Below are 23,694 nucleotides of genomic sequence, written 5' to 3' on the forward strand. Positions count from 1 at the left end.
ATAAGCAGGAAAAGCAGTCAGAGATGAGGTCAGGTACAGCCAAAAGGTTAAACCAGATGTCAATGAAGAACAGAGTTAGAACAGCCAGAAGTCAAGTAGTCGGTGGCTGGCCAGACTGTTAACAGAGGTAAGTAATCTAGACTACAAGGTAAGTAGATCTAGGTAGGATCAGATGCAGAGCCGATACTAAGGCACGACGGAGCACATAAACACATGGATTAGTGTGTTTAAATATTCAAGCTTTAACCCTTAACGACCAGGTTGTTTTTTGTACCCTTCGTGACCACGGTTATTGTAACACTTTTGGTCATGTTTAGCTGTAATTTTCTCCTCCTTTTTTTCCCCAAGACAAGAAGGGCTTTCTTCAGATACCATTTTTTGATCATATCATCCAATTTCATATAAAAAATATGATGGAAAATTAAAAAACACTCACTTTTATTTTAAAAATATTTCACTCATCTACAAAAGCTAATGAAAAAACCTGCTAAATAGGTTCTACTATTTGTCCTGAGTTTAGAACTATCCAATGTTTTTGGTTTTTTTGCAAGTTATAGGGCAAGAGGAAAGTTTTTTTTTGCAAGTTATAGGGCAAGTAGCGTTTATTTACTTCAAAACCATTTTTTCCCAAATCTGGTAATTCAGTCCGCATGTGCTATTTTGGGTATCTTTGAAGCCAGCCAATGCAATTCACTCCATCAAACCATTTATTTTTTAAAACTAGACACCTCAAGGTTTTTCAAATGGTGGTATTTTTACTCTTTACATGCACTTATTCTACCACTAGCCTTTGTCAAATTTAGCACTTTTTTCATATTTTTGCTTTTTTTAATTTTGTTAGAACTGAAGGGTTCCCCTGCTGGTTACATCAATGCATAATTATTTTTAAATGTTACCACATTTTTATTTTATTTTTGTTAGCTATTTTTTTCCCATTCAAATTATTTATATATTTTTAAAATATTTTTCTAATCACAGTGTGATTAGAAAGCTGGGCAAAATTGACTTGCATGGTTCAATGCAGTACCTGTATTCAACCTGAATTCTCAGGAGAGTCTGGAAACATTATTTATTTATTTTTTAAGGATGCCGCCATCTTGCTAGAGGCAAAATCTCTCGCAGTGGTGCCTGTCACCGATCTCCGGAGCAGTTACAGTACATCCTGAGGTGGGTTTTCAGTGTTGGTGAATGCCTCGTGATCAAGGCATTTCAGCAACACCCTTTAAGTTTAGGAGATGATCGTTGATTGTCTCCTAAGCTCTTTTAAAATGAGGGTCCACCGTTTGACGTTTATATCTGGGGGAGGGGCCAAACAGGGCCCCTGATGCCAAATCCTGAATTCATTCTAAATTGATCTTACATGTGCACGAGTGGCCAGAGGCCTCACTGGAGCAGCTGAGGAAGTGTTTGGGCTTATAGAATAAAAAAATCAGGAACATTGTAGTCTGCTACAGCATTCATTATTGGCAAAAGAAGCACCGCAATTTGTAGTTTTGATGACAAGCATTGATCCGGTTTACAAATTATATAAGTATGTGTTGACTGATGCTTTTCATGATGATTTTCAGTGTAGCGTGGCCATTCTGATATTCAATACAGAAATATTTTCTTTGTCACTTTAGCAGAAAATAATGGAAAAGTAACTGATTTTTGGAATTGACAAGGTTCTAACAAAGTTAAAGAAAAAAATGTATTTTTGCTACCCCTTGCTTATTAATCTAGTCTGCACATGGTTATCATTCCATCCCATAAACGGAGCGCTGGGTAAATTGGTTCAGTGAATCTACAGCGAAATGTATGTATGCATTTCATACCAGATGTGACATCAAAGAAAGAGAGTACTCCAGATTCATAATCCAGGAATATGCCAACTCTCTCCGGTGGGTCTTTTAGTTTAAGAGCTGTTCTTTCTCCTTTGTGAAAAGCCCAGTACTCATGAGCATATCTCTTGATGCACCATGACCCACTGTTCCAGCCCAGTCGACTAAATTCGGAATCTCCCTTCCTTTGGATGGATGGGTAAGTGATACCGATCCACCATCCTAGCCCTGCTTGAAGAAGACCCACTTCCCAGTAATGACTTCCAGATAAGTAGCAGTCTCTGCTCATCACCTGCAAGAGTTTATCAAATCTGTAGGGGTGATGAGAGTTAAATCTTCCAAACCAGGCACAGTAAACCGTGAGATGGTCTTCAGACAGCCTTAACTTGGAATGCATGGTGTCTGGATCCAAAGTTGGACATCTGCCATCTGTCCAAAAACAGAAAAATAAACAAATGTTCTTATAAGTTTTTACTTTTCCCTTGTACTGCAAGTGCTAGACTAGGCACAGACTCAGAAAACCACAGACTTGAAAGCATCATGCATATTGTCCTAAGTTATCACACTACCCATATGAGAAAGATAGCTTTTATCTAATGAAAAGCGATACACCAAGGGGTAACCCTCAAAAGATTAATATTAAAGACTTGAGTGTATGTGATGTCTATAAAACTTGTAGTCACAAACAATAAAACCACCTCATAAAATAAAAGTTCTCCTCCCCACATAAATATATCATGAAAACACTGAATATACAGAAAGGGAAATCCATGTAAAAAGAAAACAAATGTAATACTCAATATAATTTGCTCCCTTTGTTATGTAATAAGGTCCCAAATTACAGGAAACCAAGAGGGAGAATCACTGGTACTAAAAATAGTACTAAAAGTACCTGCCTAATGTCACCAATATTCATGAAAATAATTAATTCTATCAGGTAAATTCATGGAGACTAAAGCGCGCCCTACCGCAGTTTCACCCCTTACAATGACACCAAATGGGTTAAATTTTAAATTTCATAAATCAAAAAAGTGATTGTTGTAATAATTTGTGATTAATATTGCCTTTGCTTTGGTTTAGACTGACTTTTTCTTTAGCCACTAATTCAGGGTGTTACCGAGTATTGGAAAAGGTTGTATTGTTTCTCCAATTTATTGTACAGGGCAATCACAAATCAATGAAATATACAATATTAGAGGAACTACAATTGACAAAATGTTGTATCAGAAATGGTTGTTTAATATTTTTGCTGGTGGAAATTTTAGCCATTCCAATGTTCCTGCATGCAACATTATGTACCTGAAATTGTAGTCAACCATTTACAACTGGTATAATGACTATAAACCAGTAAGACTTACACGCAATGGTATCATGCTCGACAACCACAAAAATGAAAAATCTAAGAGCCCATTTGTGACCTTGTGAAGAGAGTTCAATTACACATATTTTAGGAGCAATTTATATTGAGTATTACATACATCATTGGTTTCTTTTTATTTGGATCTCCCTTTCTGTATATGCAGTGTTTTCATGGTATATTTGGTTTTGTATATATTAATTTTATTACTGGGGAATAAAAGTTAAGTATTGTAGAGATTGCATACACTCAGTCTTTACTTCCACATGGAAAATGATATTGTGGGGCCCTATTGTTATAACAAAGATGGGTAACTTGTCCTTGTCACAGGCAAAGGGTTCCCACGCAGTGCTTTGCCATGGTTATTCCTTGAACAAGCACATCATTATACTTGGAAGTCTGTCAATAAGCTGGCCCAGGGACGCTTCAAATATTAACTAGGGTCACTATAGTAGTGGTGGAAAATGTCTATCTGAAAACCTTTAGTCTTTAGGGGGTAAAGATATTCTGAATGGGTGACTTGTTCCTGCAGATGCTTTAGTTGTCACTCACCAGTGAGAAAAGCACCCATAGGGATGCTCAAGTATCATTGAATAATTGCACAATAAGTTAGCGTCAGACTGTGTAACCCTGAAAATGTACCCATTCCAACTGGCACTTTGAGTCTCTTGACCCTATTCACTACCGGCTGAGGGAAAGGGGTCATTCAACATATGTGTGTGTGTGTGTGTGTGTGTGTGTGTATATATATGTATGTATGTATGTATGTATGTAAGCATGGATTGTACGTATGTGTGTGTATGTACGCATGGATGTGTAATTGTGTGTATGTGTGAGCATGGATGTATAATTGTGTGTATGTGTGAGCATGGATGTGTAATTGTGTGTGTGTGTGAGCAGGGATGTGTAATTGCGTGTGTGTGGGCAGGGATGATTAAGTGGGATGAGTAAGTGTGTGTAATTTGTGTTTACATATGTTTTATGTTGGAAGGAGGGGGGCAAGGGGCACAGAAGGCACAGACAAGCTGTTGAAGTTGGGGGGCCCGGGGGGGGGGGATTTTCGCATCAGGGCCCAGTGGTTTCTAGTTACGCCCCTGACTTTGAATATAATATATCCCAGAATACACTTATTTCCTTCCTCATTGGTTGCTTTATTTGCATAATTTGTAATCTTTGTTGCATGATTAATGATTGATGTATAAATCAAGCGAGTTGAGGCATTTTATGGGTGTGATCCTATGGAATTCAGTGCTTAAACCTGCTTAAAAATGATTAGCACAAATTATAGTTACTTATAACAGAGTGGCTTCTTAAGGAGAAGCCACTTTACTGATTACTTTTTTGGACAACTGGATTAACATTTTTTCAAATAGGAAGTATTTATTGATCTATCCATTTATACTTCTTTTTTATGTATCTGTTTATTTATACAACTATGGGTTTCTAACCAAATGCACATTTGAATGAAATCTTCTTAACTGGGACCTTAATATAATTTATTGAGATTCAGCACAAGCACTTTCATTAGGAAACATGAAGCACCTTATGGAAATACAGCACCTTGAAGACACTGCAGCACTTTATAGATAAATTCAGAGGTGAATTGGACAATGTGCACAACATCCTGTAAGTGTTCCTATCTGCATTGATATGGTCCTGATTAAGATACGGCACCATTGTTATTTGTTTTTAGATCTTTCGTGAAATAGAATATTTTTTAATAAGATGAGCCCACGTTGAAACATTTTTTTTGTGAGTGCATAAACGCTAATATTTTTTATATTATTATATACCTATACAGTCTACACTGTCATTGTGTTTTCATGTTTTTGTCCCCTCGGCACAAGCGCACCATCGTAGATATATAAAGCACAAATTATAGCCAGCCTTTCTGCGCTCTTAACTAGTGTCAAGTTTTTAAGGCAACACATTTGCTTAAATAAAAGACTGTGGGTTGCTGCAGTTTTAAAGTAGGAATTCCAGCATTCAAATTTCATGTACTTTGCTGCCCTCTTGTGTTGAGTTGGGAGATAATCGCTCAATCTGTGAATATTGAGATGTTAGTTTCTTAATACTAATAATATTTTACTTAATCATATAAAATATGTTTTAACATACTGTTAATACAGTGCTATTAAAATGTTTTTCATAGTGTGGGTGGTAAAAGTTATAAATGCCGAACATTATTATCCTATTAAAAAAATGTTGCTGGTTTCCTGGGGTCTTTCTTAGGTCACCGGTCTTGGGGTTGGCAACTCTGCCCTGAAATTTAAGCCAGGTTCCGAATTTCTTTTAAAGCATATGGTAAAATAATAAAGTGTAGTGCAGAAATTGAAGGAGTGTTTTTTAATTAAATAATGTGCATCCACAAGATATACATTTTTATAGCTGGTTGCAACTTGAAATTGAAACAATCACATTACATACATTGATATAAAAGCACTCACGTTTTAGGAATAATGACCTATCCACAAATAATTTAGTTTTAATTAATGATCCAGGCTTTTGACTGGAAGCTGCATTACCAGTGAGCGTACCTGTAATAAAAAAAAATATTACACATAGATGACACAAAATTACATTCTGAACTAGACATTACTTCCTTGCAAAACGATTTGGTCAAATTGGTGCATTGGTGCAAATTGGTTTTCATTGCTGACAAATGCACTTATGTTCATTGATCCAATGAGATATCAGATTGCCATTTTGGAGTAAAGAAGGAATTTTCCCCCTTTTTGAGAGACAATTGGAAATTGCTTCAATATGGAGGGGTTTTTTTTTGGGATCAGAAGCAAGGTTGAACTTGATGGACTTTTTCATCCTCAATCACTATGTTACTATACTTTAATTATTTTAAGCATTAAGTAATATGTCACCCAATGTAAGCATCAAGTAATATGTCACAAAGGCTGCCTGAACCAATCAACAACAATCAGTAACTTAACAATAGGGCAAAAATAACATAATGAGCAGGAAGTTAATATGGCTGCTCTCATTGAATAACCAGCAAACACCTTTTTGTAAATTGTAAAACTTAGGTTTTGAGAAATTGTATTTTGTATAACAAGGAATTCTGATGCATTCTACCAAATGTGTAAAACTAAGCGCGAAGTGCCTTTTTTTTTTCTTTGATGAGGAAATTATTTTCTTTCAGAAGAAAATGAGTTTCCTCCAGATCCCTCTAGTTTTCCTTTCATTAATATGAATTTTAAAGAAAAGGCCACCAAAGTTTAGAATAAAAGTGAGAATTATGTATTATCCGACAGGTCCATCAATTACCGTTTTCTCCAGAAAAGAGAAAAAATGATAGAAAGAAAATTCTCCCATGGCTCTACTTATGAATGGAAGTCACTGAATGGGGAGAGGATCATATGTCATTCATCATTTATGGCAGCTCACAGATTAAACCGAGTTCCAGACTACTCCATTAGTCTTAAAAGCAGAAGACATATTTTTCTAATGTGAAAACTATGATTTTATAAAATGTATATAGTAATTTGGGTCTTGCAAGTCAAAGAGTCCAAATCAGTACCACAGCTTGGAATCTTCATCAAACATGAGAAGTATGCATGTATCTATACCTAAAATCTTCCACTTCCGCTGGTCAGTTCAACATATAACCCACCTTGTTGAAGGCGTTTTATTAGTGGTTCTTTGAAAGAAGCCTTGATGTCTTCTGTGAACAAGGCATAATATTTCTCAACATGTTCAAACGTTACAGGGATTGGATGCCACAGCTCAGCTGGGGACATATGCCTCTGCATTTCCCTTTCTGCTGTTACATACTCCTGTAAGGGATTATAGGTGCATCAGAAAGTGTTCATGGGATTTTATTTAACTCGTATTACAATTATACCTGGGAACTCTCAGGGTATTTACCCCAATGTCAGTGGGTCATAAATGATTTTTCTGTTTATTGTACACAGAAATTATACACTGGTTTCAAGTAGAGCTATCCTTTGCAACCATAGAAATATATATAACACAATACTTATTAGTGCTCATTTGTGAAAAATAAAATCAATGCCAAAGTAAGTCACTGCTGACAGCAGCTACCCATGATTACAGTATTATGGCCCACATTCCTCCCTTACACAATACCATATTTTGGATTTTTATGGGTTTTTGAGTAGTGAGTTTTTTTTTAACTGTGTACTTCTAGCACTTTTTCTTTTTAGTTTTCATTACTTTTCCCCTTTTTATTATTTTATTTGTTTTGCGCATAGCAACATGGCTAGGGATCCATTTAAATCTATTGTCTCTCCTCACAACAGTAATTATTTTATTTCTTATTGTATTTATTGTTTTAATTACCTTTTATTACATTTTTACATGATTGTTCCTCGCTTTGATTTCTCAAGTACTCAGACCGCTGTGATAGCTCTACATTGCTTATCATAGTACCTGTGATCAGCCAGCAGAGGGGGTGTGTCTCTATTCCTGTCTTCACTGTTTCCACTGTGAAAAGTCCGGATGTCCTATTCTACCCAAAGTGACATGCAGACATATTCTTTTTGTACGTAAAAGTACGTCAAAGCGCCACAACTGGTGCTTACCTCACTCACATATCATGGTTAGAATCCTTTCTTGAATAAAGGCGCGTTTACTGTGGAAAACCTGGGTTATATAAACTATCTTGGCTGAAGGTTTAAGTGTTTGATTCCAAATTGCATTAAAAGCAGCAGATATCACTGGTGGACAATGTCCAGATGTAATGTTTTAGATAATATTTATAATGAGTTGGGTCTCGAGTTAAGCAATCTCACATCTCTCCATTAGAGACAGACCGTTTGCTACATTATCAAATTGCATTTCTACAAACCACATGAAATTAACAGGGTGTCAATCCGCTGAGTATATATTTTAGACGAGGGACAGAATGAATCCAAAACCAATTGAATCCATTGTCCAGTATAAATACTTCAAAACAACATATAACAATAACATATCATGCAGTTTAACTAATCAGTGTGTAAACATTTATAACAATACGTGACAATAACATATGATGTCTGGCCAGTCATTTCTTTTTCATACATTACCTGTATAAGTTTAATAGCATCAGGCTGTTCACTTATATTTCTGATACTGGCTGAAAATGAATTGATTGTGTTTATATGCTCCTGACACGATTCTATTTGCCCTTCATATGCCCACAGGGCAAGCTTAGTCTTGTCTTCAATAAATTTCTTAGCCAACTTCTCTTCTTCATCAAGGAGCAGTCGCAGCTCTGTGAATTTTCCTGTCAGTGAATCTTTGTTCTCCAACGTACGGGCCTAAAAGAAAAAAAAAAAAAAAAAAAAAAAAAGGAAAAAAACAAACAAACAAAAAAAGGAGAACTGTAAGGAATCAACATGCACTGATTTTCCTCTATAATAAGGTTACAGCTTTGGGAAGCCTTGGAACTGACATGTGCTGAAGAGACTGAGGTATTAAAAAAAATACAGTTTCTGTGTGTGTTTCTGTGCCAGAAAGCTCAAAACTGTCATCTCCGACAGTGACAACAAAAAGATGTAGTGCTAGAAAGTGGATGACAACCAAGTACTTCACAACTACTTGAACAATATAATCTCAATCATCCTGTGTGATACTTGAAGTGTTCTGACATAATAGGCAATGTGGAACTGACAGCTCTTGAAGGCATTGTTGAAGAAGAGAAATACAATTCGATGCTATATTTTTAGGAGAATGTGTACACACAGTGTAATCACCCGGCCATATCAAGATTCATTTTGTTTATCAATCTTGACCTAGAATGTTATTACCTACACCAAATTAATGTATATATATATGACAAGGAGTACCAGGAATGGATTGTGTTACTTAAACTGTCCAGCATTTAAAGGAGATACAAAGCTCTCTATGTAACCAGTGTTGGATTTACAAGACACGCTATGGTGACTTATATGATCAATTTATATTGTTTTAGTTGTACTCTTGTATCTTAATTCCACTGAAGGGCAAAGAATGCAAGAAGGGTAAAGGATGCCTTTAACATATTAAAAACATGGAAACTTGTGGGCTCCGGCTCCCCGAAGCCTAACCTTGCGGGAGATGGTCAGGGCTGCCCCCCGACATCAATGGGCGGTCCCCATTGAAAGGGGGGGACTGATGGGGGTAGGGCGTTTCAGGACCACGCTGGCTCAACCTGGAGAGATCCCAGGTACATTAACGTATACTTTTATGGAGAGGGATTAGTGAAATAATCTTGCAGCGGAAGTGGTAGAGGGTAATAAAGTGAGAGGAACTAAGAACACATGAGATAGGCATAAGGCTGTCCTGAACATAAAACAAGGTCAAGGTCCAAGGAAAGATTAAGGTTTTACAGCAGGTAGAAAAAGTGCAAATAAGATGGGCTAGATATATCACATTGATTTTCCTAGCCTCCATGTCTTAGCTGATGATCTAACTTAAGGGCTGTAATACTTGCATTCTTTGGTTTCGCATACTAATTTGGCAAAAAAAAAATAAGTAAAATAAAATTTGTATTTTCGGCTTAAAACCTAGAGCATGAGACCCAGTGCGTTTTACGGCATTGAAATCAGTGCAGGCATTCTTAAGTTACTGTCTTGTTTTAACTCCTCCCCCAGCCGTCTCTACTGAATGCGGGGAGCATTTGTATGTATACTTCCTGTACATGTTTAGTAGATCCCCCAGTCAATTGCATGTGTGTTAGATAAACATTTATGTTGTACTATCATCCATGTATTTGGCTGCTACAAATGTTCGCAAAAGTTAAATGAGACAGAAGTCTACTTTCTTAACTGCAATAAGAAGGCAGGCACTCAAATGCAATGAAGTCTATGCAAAATGGATTCCAACATGAATTAAAAAATACAGTTTTGGGCACATGATTGTTACTTGTAGCAGAAAGAAAATTAGAGGTAACAGCAGGATAAAAAGTAAATGGAGACATTTCTCAATGGAGAAATATACAGTTATCAGGGTGGTGAAAAATGATAGAGAGGCACGGATAATGGGTAAACTGGTGAAAATAAAAAGGTAATAAATTTGAGATAACTATGAACAAACATGACGCAATAAGGATAAATGCTGCTTGGGAAATGAAAGAAAGGAAAGAGAGAAGAGTCTACAGAAAGGAAATAAGTAGTCATAGAGAAAGAAAAAGTTATAGACACAAGGATGGCAAAAAAATAACAGGAGGACAAAAGAAAGAAAAAAAATGTACATAACAAGGGGCAGACTGGTTGCAGAAATGAAACTCTAGCTTCACAGTGGCAGATATAGCTTCCACACCAGTGAGTATACACTGATTCCTCCAGCAGAACACATGCATTAATCATCATTTCCCTTTAAGCAACAATACTGCTCTTCAAGCAGATTTCTGGCATTTTGCTGCTTCTAGAAGACTCTCCATACCTTAAGATCATCGGCAGCTTGCTCAATATGCTGTATGTTGCCAAGTACATGGTTCCTCTTTTGATCAAGCTGCTCTAGACATCTGCTCATCAGATTCTGCAAGAAAAGGGAATATTTTTATCAGTGCAAACTGTTATGCCCTAATCATGATGTCTGGCTGACTCTTTCAGTGCCACAGGGACTGCAAATACATCAGAGCAATATACGGTACTTGACTCATGGGCTGCTTAAATGGTCATTCATGGGTTTCCTGATCTGGCAGATGTATAACAATCAATTCACTGGAAGAGATATATTTTGGAAAGTTAGTTTGCATTCAGACCCCCAGTCACCTGCGTCCTCGTCGTGTACTCCCCTGCAGCCTGCGCACCAAGAGCAACAAGACCCTTTGTGCACTTGCACACTGAAAGCAGCTTGAAGAAGCCAATCGGTGGCATGAAAACAGGACCACGGAGTACTTACAAGTACTCGAATATGCATTTGTCTTTAGTGAGGCTGCACAACACACTGGGATGGCTCGTTAACCACACAAAATGAAAGTATGAAAATACTTTGATATCCCTCACATATGTAAAAAAGTGCCAAAGGTGGAGCTGGAATGCGGAAGGTGGAGGTAAGGATCTGACCAACCAGCCCATGATTCCCACTGTCTGCAAAAATGGGATAGTGGGGAAACTCTGTGCAATAGTGCCTGGAAATTGTGACGATATGATATTATATGCCCATACAAGAAAAGGTTGGATATGGAGTATTTTTTTCCTGATATTTCACTTTTGTAAACCCCAAAATTGTTCACCATTTTGTAGATAAAATGAGTCATATACAAAAGAAAAAAATGACTTCGTCTTTTTTTTTTTAACCACATATGTTGCTTTTATATTGCGTGTTGTGCTATTAATCGGAATTCATCTTGCTTCACTGTGTGTAACCCTAGCTATATCCAAAAATATCTAAGAAAGCCATGCTGACACAAAGTTTGAAGACTTTTACTGTGATTGATTAAAATCCACTGTAGACTAAGTGCTGAAGGTGTGTAAAACAGTCTTATTACAAGGGACTGCTGTTCTTGCAGCTTCACCAAAATAAAAGTTGATTTAACAGCACTAAAAGATGTGACAGCACTAGAAGTACCTCAACATACACCAATTAACATGAGACGCTTCATTATTCCAGTACTCTTTTGTCAGCATTTTCCACCTTTTTTGTAGCATGTGGCAGTCATTAATTACTATACACAAATAAAATAATAATACAACAGTATGGCTATTTGCCAAATCATTCTTCAGTTTAGGAGCCAGCATATAAAAATAATATTTGCCTTTACTGCATATTCCAATAGACCCAGACCCAGGAGATGGCAGCACAAAACCAGCACATCATGTGCCTTGCTCAAAGACATCTGCAGTACAGATGAATTGTGCCACTCTAAAAGATGGGCAGCCTGCTGAAACAATGCACACACATCACAGAATTGCTTTACAATTTTCTGTTTGGGTTCACAGAAGGATTCCAATGTAATCTTAAAACAAAGGGTAACTTTGCATGAAATGCCCTTACTATACCTTCAGTCAAGGGAGCAATTAGAAGTCACAGGGTTCCAATGCAAAGATTTCCCCAGCCCCCCCCAACTCCACAAGCAACATGTCCTACAGTGTCACAGCTTGTATCTGTGCCAACTTTGCTCCCAGTTTGTCTGTGCCATCTGTGTCCCGAAACAGCTTGTCCCTGCCCAAAAGCCAGCTAGCAGCATGTCAGTGACCCCAAAAAGCCTGCCTGTGCCATCTTTCCCACCAAACAGCTTCTCAGTGCCAACAAACAGCTTGTCTGTACTATACTTGCCCTCTAACAGCTTGTCAATGCCACGAAACAGCTTGTCTGTGTCACCTTTGTCCCCAAACGGCTTCTCAGTGTCCCGAACACCTTGTCTGTGCCATCTTGGCCACCAAACAGCTTATCAGTACCCTAAACAGCCTGCCTGTGCCATATTTGCCACCAGCTTGTCAGTGCCACCAAAGAGCCTGCCTGTGTCACATTTACCATAAAACAGTTTGTCAGTGCCTCCAAACAGCTTGTCTGTGCCATCTTTGCCACCAAATAGCTTTTCAGTGCCCCCAAACAGCCTGCCTGTGCCATCTTTGCCCCCAAACAACCTGCTTGTGCCATCTTTGCACCCAAACAGCTTGTCTGTACCCCCAAACAGCCTGCCTGTGTCATCTGTGAACTCAAACAGCTTGCCTTAGCCTCTGCCCACACCACTTAGCTGGAGGAGTGGTGTGTCTCTCCTCCTTCATGCTGTGTGCAGACTGATGCAGCATGCAGGAAGTGGATGTGATGTCACTTCCTGCTCAGTGGATCAGTCAGAGCATGCAGGGAAAGCCTGTGAGAGATCATTCAATCTGATAATCTCTACAGTTTCTGTGTCCTGCTAGCTGTGGGTGTCACTCGCTTTAAAGGGCCGGACAAGTGGTCTGCCACTGCTGTGATCGTGATCGTTACTTCAAATGGAACATTAATTAGAAGTAATCATAAACACCAGTGACAGTTTTTAGTGCTGGATATAATTCTAGTTTTATCTCAGATATGGAAGTTCCCTTTTAACATCTAACAAAAACATTTATAGCAGACAAGCTGCTTCTCTGGCAGTCATTTCAGTCTTCCTGAATTGCCTATCTTTCAGTCCAAAGCAAAACTGATCTGGCTTTTCTGTTCCCCAGCCATGGCTGTATTATATTACATTGTGTTCAACATGCTGCATTTCACAGTTGTACTCTAATTCACTTAATCTTGCTTCAAGGTGCATTGTGTGATGGTTACCGTGAAGTCAAGTACCCATATTCTCAGTATAAAGACCAGAAACAAACATTAATCCGCCCATGTCCATAGTATGTATGTCCAATTCGTAACGATTCTCCAGACAGAGAAACACCGGCACTCCATGAAGACAAAAATTATTAAATAAGTATATGATGTATACAAGTATCTTTTATTTGGATGCTTGATCCCATGTTTAAAAATATGATATAAGAAAAAATATATCCAACATTGCACAGAAAAAAACAAAAAAAGTATACAATTAATGTCATACCAGCCACAAGGAAAGAGAGTCCACTTGACGCATTTCACACCACAAGTTCTTTATCAAAAGCCTGCTAGGGGGCTCCAGGTGGCCAAAACCAGAAAGTTCCCACGTATGGGTGTCACGAGACCATGTATGAGTGCACTCCTTTTGTGGAAAATATAATATAATATATATATATATATATATATATATATATATATATATATATATATGTCTGTGTGTGTGTGAAAGCAGGAAAGAAGTTACAAAGAGGATGAATAAAAGGCAGATACACAAGATAAAAGAAAAAAAAGAAGACAGAAAATAAGCAATAGAAAGATGTCAAGTGAGGTGCAAGTAAACAGATAGGGCACAATATATCCCACAAATAGAGAGGGAAAAGAATAGAACACTAGCAAGAAAAAAAGACAAGAGGCAGAAAGCAGAGAAAAAAATACATATCTTGAAAACAGGCACCCATGTACAACACCTGTGCAAAAATCTATTACTTTATGCCATGGGGAAAAGTTTAAAAATGTTTATACAGGGTAAACATTTAAAAATGGGCACCTGTGAATTGTATGAGCAGCAGTTTGATATGGGCCGCTAAGCACTAGAATACATATACTGTCAGTAAATTAATTCACCGTGCAAATCCAATGTTGGGTTGGTATTCAATGCTTGTAATAGTCCCTTCTATAGCTCAGAATATAGCTTGGATGACCAATAGAAATTGTGAATTGCCTGAGTTACTGTACCATAGGAAAGCACCATGTGTGGTGCTCAGTAAACACAAATATGTGCTTATATAGAATTGCCAGGGTTACTCAGCTAAAGCCTATGGCCATACCCCTACCTGGGAACTTCAGAGCTCCGGCAACCTGCTGCCTTCCTTTGCTGGTGTCAGCGGGCGGTCCCGATGACATTGCGGGAGACACCCCAAATTAAAGAGGAAATGGGCGGAGAGTCAGGCGTGTCAAGACTCCACTCCGGACGATTCAGGTGTTGACCCGGAGAACCAGAGCTTCACCTGGAGTTCTCCGGGTCAAGCCCGGAGATTTCCGAGGTATGGCCATAGCACCCTGAATATGCCTGATCTTGGAAACTAAACAGGGTTGGGCCTGGTTAGGACTTGGATGGGAGACCACTTGGGAATACCAGGTGTTGTAGCCTTTTTTCCTTAACCCCTTAAGGCCAAGGGGCGGTCCCTAAACCCATTGAAAACAATGCATTTTGAGCCCGTACATGTACGGGCTTTGTCATTAAGGGGTTAAATGTACTCAGCTGATGTTTAATTAACTGCCTTTCCATCTCTGTTACCATAGTTACCCACCTGTCTACTCTCAGCCAGCCCCTTTCAGGCAATTTAACAGCTAAGGCTCATTTCCCCTTTGCCCTTGTGTTTTGTCATAGCTACCAAGCGAGTGCCTTAGTATCCTAAATTCTCGTGTATGACCTGGCTTCTTCTGACTTCCCTCCTGGCTCCTGTTTCCTGGCATCCGTACCCTGACTTTGCTGATCTCTGTACTTTTGACCCCAGCTTGTCTGATTACCTGCTTTGGTTACTGACCCCAGTCTGTTTTTTTTGGATTACATCCTTTGGATCATGCTTTTTAGGTTTTCTCTGTCTGTCTGGTTCCGGGTCCCTTTTGCTGTATTGTTACCATTTCAGGCTAGCTAGTATCACTTCTCTAAAACACAAACAGACACACGCACTACATCCCCTTATTTCCCTTTAGAATTCTTGTTCTTTTAACAAGCTTAGCTTATGTTGGGGTCTAACATTTGTCATGGTATCTGGCTGGACACCAACCTACTGATTTAATCACAGCCTAGCACTCAACCTTACACTTGCATGTCTGATCCAGGCTCTCGGTTAGGCTCTCAATTGTTGAGGTGCCAGAGCTAATTCCTTTATTTTGGAGAATATTCTTGGAATAAAATGGAAAGTATTTTAATAAAGGTTTAAAAGATTAGGTTTAATTTGGTAAAAACCTCATATCAGAACCATATTGCTGCAGGAGACCCACAAGCAGTGAAGAGCACAGATGATCTGGAATATCCAGGTACATTTATAGACCACAGAAAAAAGGTATGGCATTGTACAGGCACAGAAAATGAATTGCCTCCTGTGATGATTAGCTTTATTAAAAACCAGTCAGTTAAATCCATGTTTAATATGCCTATTTTAACTGGGCTAGGTTTCAATGCCATTCTAAAAACGTTGCTGCTGTATGATTTTACGCAGTGTAAAGGAGTTCCAGCAGAGACCTAATTGGACTTGGGCAGCAAGTCACCTGACCACAAAATTGGTGGCATTTTGCCACTCTTGGGCAACAGGCACCCAATGTTTATTTGTTCATAGGATTCAGGACAAGTTAAGCTATTCAAATATACCTAGATTAGTAAAAGACTAATTCCCCATAAATTGTCAACAAAATGGTAAAAGTAAAAGAAACTATTAAAAAGCCCTCAATGCCCAGCCCATGAAGGTCAAAGCACACAATATAGTGCAGGGTAGGCACATATAAGGAAGTAGTTAATTCTGTAATTATGCTAATGTGTCAGGGTTAAAAGGAGGCTGGGAAAGTAGTATAAAGGGATGGTCCAAACTTAATCAAGGCAAATGTTGGACTGGAAGCAAGGTTCACAAACAGTAGGTCAACAAAGGGTCAAAATGTAAGCGAGGGAAGCCAAGGGAAGCAGGAATGGAGCAGGGTCATGTGACGTCACTCAGCTGGGTTCCTGCTTCCCCTGGGCAGTACAAGAGACGTTGTTCGCACAGAGTGTGCGAGTAATGCACAGGTAAGCAGCAGGCACGGTCACAGTTGCGACCCCTGCGATTGCTGCAGGCTTTTGCCCACGCATTAAAGGTGGAGGAAAGGTTCTTCCCACCCAGATTTTCACTTGCTGCCTTGTGCTTGGTGGCTGCCTTTAACGTGTGCCAAAATGGGCAGTTGAAGCCATTCCTGGGCATTCCAGGGGCAGTCATTCATGGGGGTCCATAGCAGCTTAACCTTGAGCTTGCAAAAAAAAGGTCATCGGGCTCACAATTGGCACTGGCCCACACCTCTAGGGCGCCCGGGCGACCCCTTCTGCATCGGCCCGCAGCTTACCTCTGTGCGAGCAACCTCTCTTGTACTGCCCAGGGGAAGCAGGAAAACAGCTGGGTCACGCCCCTGCTTCCCCTGGGAGGTAAAAGAGAAATTGCTTGCACAATGTGTGAGCATCACTGAGAAATCTGCAGGTGAGGTGATGCTGGAGGGATTATGAATGAGTATGTGTGAATGAATTTGAATTTATGTATGTACAGTGCCCCACAAGTATTGGCACCCTTGGTATATGAGCAAAGAAGGCTATGAAATAATAATTCTTCAAACAATACACAAGAATTATCTGCTCTAGTGGATATCAAACAATTGCAAACACAACAAAAAATGGTAAATATATGTGTGTCACAATTGTTGGCACTATTTCAGTCAATAATTTGTGCTATCTCCATTTGCCCTTTCTCCCTTGAGTCTTCTCTTATAAGGCCAATGTCAATGCTGGTAGACTCTCCTCTTCAGTTCACCCCACATGTTTTCGATGGTGTTCAAGTCAGGGGACTAGGGGTCAATAAACCATTTTGTGTTTATTTTGATGTATGTTTCATATAATTGCCCTTCTGGAAGATCCGGTCCATTTTAAGCTTTCTAAAAGAGGAAGTCAGGGCTGGGCTAGTCCTGTGTGTGCAATCCGGGTGCCAGGGCTGGCCTTCAGAGTGTTTGACCTGTGATCTATGCCTGTAATTTAGGGGTTCCATTCATTATTTATTTGATCTATACCTAATGCTGAGTTTGCTTGTGACTTTCAGTTGCTCTATACCTGCAAGACTGGGTTTGTGTTTTATTTAGTTGCTCTATACCTGCAGTGTCTCCATGTGTTATTTATTAACTCTATACCTGCAAACAAATGGTTTGTATGTGTTATTCAGTTGCTCTGTATCTACGACGCTGCGTTTCCATGTGTTGTTCATTTCATCTATACCTGAACTACATGAGGGAGGAAAAGAGGTGTGGCACAGTAAAGGAGGGGACAAAAGGGACTTTGGGGGTGATGGTGGGGGAGGGCTTATGTATGTTTGTATGTATGTGAGCATGAATTTGTGTGGATAATTGTATGTGAGCATGAATGTCTAAGTGTTTGAGTGTTATGATGTGTTATTTTGAGTATGGATGTGTACATATGTGTGTGTGAGCATAGATTGCATTACCTTACATTTATTTATAAAGTGCCGGCAGATTCCGCAGTGCTGTTACAGTCGGTAGAACAATTTCACATACAATAACAAACTGGTGCAAAGGAGAAGAGGGCCCTGCTCTTGCAAGCTTACAATCTAAGATGTGTGTATATAAGTGTGTGTTTGTAAGCATTTGCATGTGTAAATTTGTGTGTTTTTACATATGTGTGCCAGAGTGTATATTAGAGGGGGCAAAGAAGGTACAGAGAAGCTATTTTGGGCAATAATGGAACAGACCAGATGTTTTGGGACAAAGATGGCGCAGATAAGCTGTTTGGGGGCAGTGATAGCCTGGGTGGATAAATGGCACGGACAGGCTGTTTGGGGGTTAGGATGGCATTGATGAGCTGCTTGGGGGCAAAGGTGGCAATATGGGACAGTCACTTGGTGAAGTTGAGTGGCAATTTTCGCACCAGGGCACTGGTTTCTAGTTACATTATGTAAACATAAAAAAAAATTGAAATTACAACACTCATATCAGACAATGGCAGCTTGACCCTTCTATTGGGCTTTGCTTCAGGTTCCACAACCCTTTATGTCATAATGGCCTATGCCCCTTCCCTTCATGACTTGGTCAAAAATTGTGCAGAGCATGATGAAATTAAGATTTGGCCCCCCCGAAACGTTTTCTGCAGACACCCACGATGTTACGACACGCTGGTATGGAAGGAGAATCTTACCAGATATGGTCTCTTGCCCATACAGATTTGCAGAACTTTAGGGAGACTATTATGGGTGCTTCAGAAAAGGAACCTAACCGCAAGAGCTAGAAAACTTTGTTATACTGCCATTATCTTGATCATTACAATGCAACTAGGGGTATCAAATGTATTATGCAGGCCATACACAGGTGTACAGAGGCATACGCTCAATAGAAATACATTGAACTTTGTTTCATAGCGCGATAGCATTCCACGTGAAATGTATGATGTAATTGCAGGAGTGAATCGAAAAAAAGTTACAAAAAAATTAAACGTTTTCAGGGCTGCCTCCTTAACGCAATGAAGAATATACCACGCAGGCATGAAGATAAGCCTATTTTGTAAGCCCAACAGGCCCCCATATTTATCACTCATAAGTTAATTTGCAGTCTATTAACTTAATGAAAACATTATTGTTTTGTTCCCAAACTACTTAAATGAGGCCAATACACTACCTCTGGCTTACTGAATATTAATGATTAGATTTCATTGTATTGATTTTTTGGTGTTTTTTTTTTATTACACATACTATTGATTAGATGCGATTACCTTCTTGTGCAGGGCCTCTTGTTGCAGGAGGGTCACGGGATGCCCCTTGTGGGTCCCCAAGAGGGGGCACAATGGGCAGACACACACCCTGCACGCCCCACAGAACAGCTCCACAGCTCTGTCCCTGTGTTCTGGGCACCGCCGCCCCAGGTTCCTCTCCTCGCTCATCCTAATCGACTCTTCTCCGGCCGCATCGCACACCCGGTGTCCGGACATATCCCCTTCCTCTAGTACGATGTGTGGCTGGAAGTGTTCTGGACAGTAGGACTCCCCGCAGGTTAGGCAGCTCCAGCGGGCACTGCAGGGGGCATGAGCCGGGCACCGATCGCACGGCACCGCCTGCAGAGGGGAGCCGGGGCTCTGCTGCCTCACAGCGGCGGTGCATGTAGGGCAGGGCCGCTCGCTACTGGGAATCCGCTTCCAGAAGCTCTCTAGACAGCCGAGGCAGAAGCGATGCCCGCAGGACACCAAGAGAACGGGCGCGGGGCAGCCGGCGCTGCAGAGACCGCATGTAGCCGCCACAGCAGGCGCGCCCTCCCCATTGACAGCAGAAGAGGGGGCAGCCAGGGGGCTGAGGTACCTGCCTGATGTGCCACCTGTGACCAGTGTGTCCATAGCTACCCCTGTTACCAGATGCCTCTCTGTGTCCACGACTTCTGCCACTGGCTTGCCTTGCTTCTTACTTCCCGAAGTCAGTGGCTTCTTTAACACTGTTTGGTTTTGTGCTTGTAATCCCGGAAGCAGTCACCTGCTTGCAATTAATTGTGAAGAAATTAATGATAGAATGATTGTTCCTGCCTGCTTGGCATCACTACACTTCCCAAGAATCTCAGGTGTAAGGTCCCACCAGGAAAGAGCTAAATTAAAGGGACAGTCCACTGCCTCACCAAACATCCAGGCAGAATTGAAGTCCCCAGTAAGTCCTTGATTTTGCACTTTTCCATTTCTCTGGTGCCTTCAAAAAAGAAAGCACTTACCACAGTTTATTCTTACAGCTGGAGAGGTCCTCAAATAGACCCCCTTAGCTTTGTACTGTTTTCGCCAATGTTGGCTGGCTGCTCATTGTAAACGAGCGCTTTGTAGGGAAGCGTTGGAAACCTTTCGCAATTGATGGAAGCAGCAGATGTCCATGCACATGGGGATAGACTTCTGTCCGAAAGCAGCTGGATATCAGATCTGGTGCAAATACTGGCCATAGAGTTCTCTGGTAACTGGGGAAACATGGTACTCTGTACCAAGGGGAAGAAGTCCCAACGGACTCACCTCGCCAAAAACACAAACCCTTCCAAGGACAGGGCCCATAGTCTGTAGAGAGGAGGAGTTCAGAGCACAGAGGCTTCTATGACAGGTAGCACAACTTTTAAATACATAGGACTTGTATGTTTTCTAGAATTGAATCTATTTTATGAACACTGTGTGCTTTTAGGGTCACAAAGTGTTTTTCAGTAACAAGATTTATATCTGACCAGCAACAGGAATCACCTTGGATGAGGACACACTTATGTTGGCATTGCCTTATCACATTCTGATGTACACGAGTAAGTGACAGACAAAATTCACAACACAGAGGTCAGTGCACTGAGGTGCAATTGCTTTTATTGCACTCATGTTTGATAGGAATTCTACTGTCCCAATTGCTGTAGGATATCTTTCAAGTTACAATTTTCACAGTTTCTGTCAAGATGGTTTGACCCTCAAGCTACTGGACAGGATGCCCTTTCCAGTTGATAAACATTTTGCCTAGGCTACATTTTCCTACCTACTCCTCTAATTCTAGGAGGCTTAAGGAAGATCATATAAGTGAAAGCAGAAGTCATAGCATCCCTCTATTTTAGCTCAGGAGACCATGATTCTAAATGGCTGTGCAGATGACTTGGGAGCCTCCCTAGGAGGCCCAATCTGCTATTTTAGGTTCACTGCTGATCCAGATTCCAATGATGGCCTGGAGGCTGAGCATATATCTTTGTGTAAGGCTTTTGTTCTGATGTGGTGGAATCTTTCTTGATGTCAAGAAAAGCCACTACACCTCTCCATCTCAGACATCTTGATCTTCCTACAGGCGTGTCTGGTGAAAGATCTAAGTATGGTCATCTCAAGGTACAGGTTTCAGCTCTGGCAGCTCTAATATGCACAAGACATGCCTTAGAGCCAACAGTTGTCGACTTTGCGAGAGCTGTCATCTCCTGTCTAATCATTTGTTCCATTGTGGGATCTCCCACTGCTTATTTAGGCCTTATTTTTACACCATCACTCAGAAGTGTGTCTTCTTTGTTGCCATCACCTCTGCCCAAATAACCTATGGACCCCAGGCCTTATGCTGTGAAGAATCCTTCATTATCTTTCATCAAGATCAAGTTTTTTCCTCAAGTTCTGGCCAAGGTGGTCTCTAGGTTTTCATATTAATGAACTAATCATCTTCCCTTCTATTTTTCCAAATCCCTCAGATCAAAGAAACATGCAAGAGTACCTTGCATCTATTTAGAGGCCTTACTATCTCTCTGGAGATAAGCCAAGTCCTGGAAAAGATTGAATAGGCTCCTTGTCATCTATACAGGTCGGGGTCAGACCGTCACCTTACACAAATTCATTGTGTACATCATCTCCTAGGCCTACCTGTCAACCGGTTCCAAAAGGACAATGCTCACTTTACTAGGCGATTCTCATCCTTTTGAACTAATGCCTGTTCAAAAAGCATCCTTAAAGTTGGTACCTGTGATCCTGCCACACGTTCATCAGAAACTACTTACGTTTGATTGCAAGGTCCTTCAGTTTGCCTTTCCTCAGTTTATCTTAATGAATTGATATTTGCAATTTTTATATAATATTTATAAAATATATTTTTATATAATTTATCTTAATAAATTGATATTTGAATTTGTTGTGGTTTTATGTAAATGTATTTCTCCCATCACTTCATCATTTAGCTTGGCAGTTACCCAGAAGGTTAGGTGACCATACCGAGGTCGGACTAAGCAGGTGTTTGGGTGGTGTTGGGCAGCAGCAGCAGGGTGCCCTCGGAGGGGTGTGGATGCCATATATGGCTTGTTAGATGTGGCTTCTGTTGTCCATGGGGGGGGGCAGCAGGTGGCTGTTCTCTCCTTTGCAAGGAAGCAGAGGAGCTGCAGGCTGCATGTTTACCTAGATGGCCACCAATAGTGGATGACATCAGACATGCATGTCTTGTTCTGCTCTCTGTTTCCATAGCAACATATGCCATTGCAAGTAATTAGTTGGACAAGTTTGGCACAAGTTTTAAAAGCAAGATCAAGATGAGGCTGCTTTAGTGTGCTGTTTGCTGAATAGGAATCCTTTTTCTTTGCGGTACACTGGATCCAAGGATTGTTTTAGCTTCTATGACACGATCAGTCAAGACCTGAGTGGAGCAGCTACAAGGAGGATTAAACTGTTACAAAGATTGCTGCAGCTGCCTTATGGATAAGAAGTTGGTCTGCAGATGGGGTGTCCAAGAGTAAGGCACTGTGCCTTTTGTGTATAAGTAATTCTTTGGTCCAAAAGTCACAGCTGGATCGCACAACTAGCAAAACCAGAGGAGTCAAGAACCAGAATGAGCCTTGTTATTTTTAGATGCTTGGGTACAAATTACATTGGGCAAGTGGCCTTTACAAATGATAAATGAAGCGCACTGCATACAATTCAAAGCAATACCCCTCCTCTTTTTATGATAACTGCTCTTCAAGACTTAAGGGAAAGTTGAGAAGATTTGGCTTCTATGGTACAATGTTTTTTCAAAAAGGAAGTTATTATTCCTGTATTATAGAAGGTGTCTTTATTGTTCCAAAGATCTCATGCAAACTAAGACCTATGGTAGATCTGCACTTCCTGGATCCTTAAATAAGACATATTTGTTTCAATGTGGAAACAGTCTGGATTTCCTGTTCTCATTTGCTTAGATGGCTCTTCTGGATCTTTGTGATGCATACCCACATATTCCTATTCACCTTGAGTGGCTGTTCCATGACATCAGGAGGTGAAGCATTTTCAATAAAGGGCCCTGCTATTTGGTCTATCTTCAGCGTCTTGTTGTCTTCACAAACATGAAGGCCTCTTCCACTTATATTCTAGAAGATTATGGTGCCCTGGCACTAACTACATCAGAATGTCTAGGTTGGCTAGCAGCAGGTAGTAAGGGTTGGTGCACTTTTTCTTTTAAGAAGTTCTTTGAGGAAGAGGATTTTCAGCAGTTGTGCAGTACCTTGTGCTTTGGCCATGCACTTTACCTTCAGTCATTTCATTTGAGGTCTTGGGAGCAGAACAGGGTTGTCTGAATATTGAGGATCTATGTCCCAAGGATGATAAGATCTTTCCTTATGTAGTGAACAAGGGTTTGTTAATGGTCCTTTCATGAAGCCCTTCACGCAACTGAACTATCACTATGGATGCCAGTTTGACAGACTGGGGAGGAAAAGGTGGAACTAGAATGTTGGACCCAGAGGTTTGTAAACAAAAGCTTCCAAGAATTAAACATTAGTAACAAAACTCACTTAAAAACTCACTCTTCTGTCTCCAGGACTACCTGGACTACCCAG

At 40.3% G+C, this 23,694-nt stretch overlaps 1 protein-coding gene across 1 annotated transcript; it reads right to left on the reverse strand.

Moving 5' to 3' along the window:
- Window positions 1–1,575: 1,575 nt before the first annotated feature.
- TRIM14 (tripartite motif containing 14) lies at window positions 1,576–19,828 on the reverse strand. Its single transcript, XM_053456405.1, has 6 exons — window positions 19,148–19,828; window positions 10,558–10,653; window positions 8,220–8,453; window positions 6,803–6,965; window positions 5,625–5,714; window positions 1,576–2,249 (listed from the first exon to the last, which is right to left on the reverse strand). Exons 1-6 carry the CDS (start codon window positions 19,760–19,762, stop codon window positions 1,714–1,716), a joined length of 1,734 nt encoding a protein of 577 aa, XP_053312380.1. The 5' UTR covers window positions 19,763–19,828; the 3' UTR covers window positions 1,576–1,713.
- Window positions 19,829–23,694: the final 3,866 nt, after the last annotated feature.

The sequence above is a fragment of the Spea bombifrons genome, chromosome 1, assembly GCF_027358695.1.
Source record: "Spea bombifrons isolate aSpeBom1 chromosome 1, aSpeBom1.2.pri, whole genome shotgun sequence".
Lineage (NCBI taxonomy): Eukaryota > Metazoa > Chordata > Amphibia > Anura > Pelobatidae > Spea > Spea bombifrons.